The 4,947-nt window shown below is 62.8% G+C and overlaps 1 protein-coding gene across 1 annotated transcript in view; it reads left to right on the top strand.

The window, feature by feature from the left end:
- SLC12A5 (solute carrier family 12 member 5) overlaps positions 1 to 4,947 on the top strand; it is a 13,656-nt gene that overhangs the window by 7,833 nt on the left and 876 nt on the right. Inside the window, 14 exon segments of the mRNA XM_017733211.1 lie at positions 287 to 405; positions 700 to 798; positions 892 to 1,011; positions 1,184 to 1,288; positions 1,377 to 1,545; positions 2,448 to 2,643; positions 2,724 to 2,893; positions 2,980 to 3,111; positions 3,304 to 3,411; positions 3,585 to 3,707; positions 3,787 to 3,974; positions 4,313 to 4,327; positions 4,877 to 4,945; position 4,947. The exon segment at position 4,947 is cut by the window's right edge and continues 52 nt beyond it. Of these exon segments, the coding sequence (XP_017588700.1) occupies positions 287 to 405; positions 700 to 798; positions 892 to 1,011; positions 1,184 to 1,288; positions 1,377 to 1,545; positions 2,448 to 2,643; positions 2,724 to 2,893; positions 2,980 to 3,111; positions 3,304 to 3,411; positions 3,585 to 3,707; positions 3,787 to 3,974; positions 4,313 to 4,327; positions 4,877 to 4,945; position 4,947 (1,614 nt within the window).

The raw sequence follows: 4,947 nt of genomic DNA, 5'->3' as shown, positions 1-4,947 counted from the left end.
TGGGGGTACAGGGGCTGCTGCACTGGGTGTGGGGACAGCGACGGGATCTGCCGGGAATGGGACTGTGCTGGCAGCAGGAGCCAGTCCTGCTAGCCCTGGGACTGCTGCCCTGGCAGGATCCAGCATGGGACATGTGCCAGCTCATGGCACCCGGTGTTCCCAGTCCCTGTTCCCGCCAGGGCTGGGTATACGGGAGGGTCCAGTCTCATCGGGCTGCACTAAGTACCCTTGCCCAGGGCTACAGGGCACTGCGGAGCCTGACACGCCCTTCTCCCCCCATTTCCAGGTCTTCGGCCACGGCAAAGCCAACGGGGAGCCGACATGGGCCCTGCTGCTCACAGCCTGCATCTGCGAGATCGGGATCCTGATCGCCTCCCTGGACGAGGTGGCTCCCATCCTCTCCATGTAGGCAGCGTGCTGTCAACCCGCACCTTCACAAGCAGCGGGTGGCGTGTGTGGGTTTCTGCTCCTCAGGGTGGGGGGACACACCTGCTGCCCTGGGCCCTGCCTGGGAAGAGGGGGGCCCTGCGGGGACTCTGGGGTCCCGTCCTGGCCAGCACTGAGACTTGGTTACTCTGTGACACTGCTTCTCTGTCCATCAGCAGGGCCCACTCCAGCACTGGCCACCCCAGGGCCAGGAGGTGTGGGGACCTCAGTTCCTCACAGTGCACCCACTCAGCCTCCTATTCTCTTCTGCAGGTTCTTCCTCATGTGCTACATGTTTGTCAACCTGGCGTGTGCGGTGCAAACGCTGCTGCGGACGCCCAACTGGCGGCCCCGCTTCCGCTACTACCACTGGTGAGCTGGCTGGGATGGGGCAGGAGAGGGACGCCCCAGGACACCCTGGTGTGGGGACCCCAGGGCACGCTGACAGCTCTGTGCTCTCTGCAGGACCCTGTCCTTCCTGGGCATGAGCCTGTGCCTGGCGCTGATGTTCATCTGCTCCTGGTACTACGCACTGGTGGCCATGCTGATTGCTGGCCTCATCTACAAATACATCGAGTACCGCGGGTAAGGGAGGCTGTGGCACCGCAGGTCCTGGCCAGCCCCCCATGGCCACATGGCCTCTCAGTGTGGCTTCTCAGCTCCCCGAGGCTGCTTGTCCCAGGATGCTCCAGGGTGCCAGTGTGGTGCTCTAGGGCCAGAGCCATGGGCATCCCTTATGTGCTGCTGGTTCCTGCAGGGCAGAGAAGGAGTGGGGTGATGGGATCCGGGGCCTGTCCCTGAGTGCAGCCCGCTATGCCCTGCTGCGGTTGGAGGAAGGGCCCCCACACACCAAGAACTGGAGGTGAGGCTGGGCAGGGAGATGGGGATCTGAGGGTGCTGGGGCAGGGACCAGCTGGATGTGGGCACTGACTGCAGGACCCTCCTTCTAGGCCGCAGCTGCTGGTCCTGGTCCGCGGGGATCAGGAGCAGAATGTGGTGCACCCGCAGCTCCTGTCCTTCACATCACAGCTCAAGGCTGGGAAGGGCCTCACTATCGTGGCCTCTGTGTTAGAAGGGACCTTCCTGGACAACCACCCTCAGGCGCAGAGGGCGGAGGAGGTGAGACCTGTCTGCACCGAGATGGGCTGTGCCAGCAGCAGGTGCTCCTGGTCCCCAGGTGCCCAGGGTTGTGTCTGCCCCATGGCCAGGGCTGGTGGCCCCAAACGGCCCAGAGAGCTTCCGAGTGGCATCAGGCAGAGCCTGAGGACTCCATGCTTCACTGGTGCTCAGAGCACTGCAGGGACCTCTGGACCCCTCCTCCTCTCCAAGATACCAGAGATCCTGGCACCAGCCAAGCAGTGGTCCCAGTCCTGGCCAGCTGTTGCAGGACTTGGCACAGCATGGCACATCACAGCACAGCATGGTGCCCCCCCAGGGGCTGCTGTGCTGCTGGGCTGAGCGGACTCCACAGCCCCGACCCTCCCCATGGTCTCTGTGGCCCTGGTGCCAGGCAGGGTGGGAGAGGAGCCTTTCCCTGCCAGAGTGAGAGCACTCCCCACCCCCCGCACCCGCGGGGCGGCACATTAATGAGATTAAACCCTCGGAAGCAAACAGTTTCTCTCCCATGCAGACATGTTATAATTTCTCTGAGTAAATAACTCTAATTGCTGCTCCACCGCCCGTCAGAGCCCTGGCACAAGAACACCCTCCACTCTTCACGGTGCAGAGCCGTGTGCCAGTTCTGTGCACCACTGGGTATCACCCCCCTGGCCCAGAGCCACCAGCCTGCCACGGGGCATGGAGACCCAGGCACCCTGCCAGGACCTGCACCCCACAGCCTGCACTTCACAGCCCTGTACCCCATACTCTGCCCCCCGCATTCTGCACCCTGTACCCTACACCCTGCACCCTGCACCTCATCTGGCCTGGGCTGGGCCACTGCTGGGCCTGACAGCTGCTGTGCCCATGATCCATGCCCGTCCCCGAGGCCCTGGGATCTCTGACTTCCCTCTCCCTTACAGTCCATCCGACGCCTGATGGAAGCGGAGAAGGTGAAGGGCTTTTGTCAGGTGGTGATCTCCTCTAACCTGCGGGATGGCATGTCCCACCTCATCCAGTCCAGCGGGCTGGGGGGGCTGCAGCACAACACAGTGCTGGTGGGCTGGCCCCGCAGCTGGCGCCAGAAGGAGGACCACCAGACCTGGAGGAACTTCATTGGTAGGCACCATGGAGGGCGGGTGCTGCTGGGCTTGGAGGGCTGCAAGCTGCCCTGGCTGACGTGGCCCTTCCCCTCCCAGAGTTGGTGCGAGAGACCACAGCTGGGCACCTGGCCTTGCTGGTGGCCAAGAATGTTGCCATGTTTCCGGGCAACCAGGAGCGGTTTTCGGAGGGCCACATCGATGTCTGGTGGATTGTCCATGATGGGGGGATGCTGATGCTGCTGCCCTTCCTCCTGCGGCAGCACAAGGTAGGCTGGGCCCTGCAGTGCGGGGCTGGGGCTTGGGCTGCGGCCGTCCCTGTCGAGCCATGCCCAAACTACCCCCTCCCTTGCAGGTGTGGCGTAAATGCAAGATGCGCATCTTCACGGTGGCACAGATGGATGACAACAGCATCCAGATGAAGAAGGACCTGACCACGTTCCTGTACCACCTGCGCATCACCGCAGAGGTGGAGGTGGTGGAGATGGTGAGTATTGGGACGGGGCACGTGCAGCAGTCAGGGATGCTGTGCATGGGAGAGCCAGACAGACCTTGACATGGGGGACACAGCACCACGGAGGGACACAGCACCACGGGGATATGCTGGGATGTGCTGGGCCATGCTGGGAGCAGTCAGTACAGTTTACCCTGCCCCAAATTTCTCCTGTTTCCCCCACAGCATGAGAGTGACATCTCTGCCTACACCTATGAGAAGACACTGGTGATGGAGCAGCGTTCCCAGATCCTCAAACAAATGCACCTCACCAAGAATGAGCGGGAGCGGGAGGTGAGCCTGCAGGACAGGCTGGGTGGGCTCTGACCCCTGTGGTGGCTCTGATGTGAACTGAGCTGCCCTGCAGCTCTGTGTGCTTGTCCTGCTGGAGAGCTGGGCTTCAGGCTAGGCTCTGCCCAGCCAAGCCCTCTTGTGCCCCACTCCCTTGGCTGACCCCTCCCACACAGATCCAGAGCATCACGGATGAGTCCCGTGGCTCCATCCGGCGCAAGAACCCGGCCAACACGCGCCTGCGCCTGAACGTCCCCGAGGAACAGGCTGCTGATGGCGAGGAGAAGCCGGAGGAGGAGGTGAGGAGTTGTACCAAGACAGGGTCAGGGAGGTAACTGGCCCCAGGCCCTGCCCACCATTCCCCTCTTCTGCCTGCAGGTCCAACTAATCCACGACAAGAATGCCACCACCTTCTCCAGCAGCTCCCAGTCCCCTGGTGATGAGGTGGAGGCAGCCCCTGAGAAGGTGCATCTCACCTGGACCAAGGAGAAGTCTGTTGCTGAGAAGAACAAGAGCAAGAGCCCTGTCAGCCCTGAGGGCATCAAGGACTTCTTCAACATGAAGCCGTACGGCCCCCTATGCTGCCACGTTCTCCCACCCATGCCCTGTGTCCCTGGCTACCCCTGCCTGCCCCAGCCAGGAGGGTGCAGGCAGGGCCTTGGCAGCACCAGCTTGATCCTTGCCCTGAGGAGTGGTCAGGCAGCCTGGGCACTCTGAGTGCGCCCTTGCAGAGGGGCTGGGGGCAACTGGGGAGGGCTTCCTGTGCAGAACTGTGCTGGCAAGGGATGGGTGCCCACGCTGGGTGTGCTGCAGGGAGTGGGGGTGCACACCTGGTGTTCACCACCTTTCTCTCTCTCTCTCTCTCTCTCTCTTTCTCTCTCCGACCCCATCATGCTCCTGGCAGGGAGTGGGAGAACCTGTAAGTCTGGGTTTGGCTGGGTGCCGGGGCTGGAGTGGAGGGAGCTGGGTTGTGCTCATGGGGCAGTGTGATGGGAGCCGACGGGATTGCCCCCATGCAGGAGGGCGGCTCAGTGAGCTGTGACAGCTGCAGTGCCAGACAGTTCACCCGAGCAGGCTGTGGTTGCCAGCTCCATGCACTGCCCGCACCACACGCTCCTCGTCTGCCCTGTTATGCTGCCAGCAGCTCCCTGTGAGCCTGGGCTCAGGCACCCACAGTGACACTAATGCCAACTGCTCCTGCTCGCTCCCACGTGGCCTGGCCCTGAGCAGACGTAGTTGCTACTGCCTGTGGGCACTCTGTGTGGCCCTGCATCTCATGGCCACTGGTGCAGGCTCAGAGTCACCAGCGCTGTGCCTGGCAAAGTTTGCTGCACCCCAAGTTTGTGCTGCAGCCCAGAGTGGACTGCTCTAGGGCAGGAGGCCAGGGTGCCCTGTTGCCCCTTGGGCCTGGTGTGGGGCTGGAGGCCAACTGTGCCCATCCCGTGCCCACACGTGCTGTCACCCACAGGAACCAGTCCAACGTGCGAAGGATGCACACAGCTGTGAAGCTCAATGAGGTGATTGTGAAGAGTCCCAGGA

The sequence above is a fragment of the Corvus brachyrhynchos genome, unplaced genomic scaffold (genome assembly GCF_000691975.1).
Source record: "Corvus brachyrhynchos isolate BGI_N302 unplaced genomic scaffold, ASM69197v1 scaffold10, whole genome shotgun sequence".
NCBI lineage: Eukaryota > Metazoa > Chordata > Aves > Passeriformes > Corvidae > Corvus > Corvus brachyrhynchos.
This window is presented reverse-complemented; position numbering and strand designations above follow the sequence as displayed.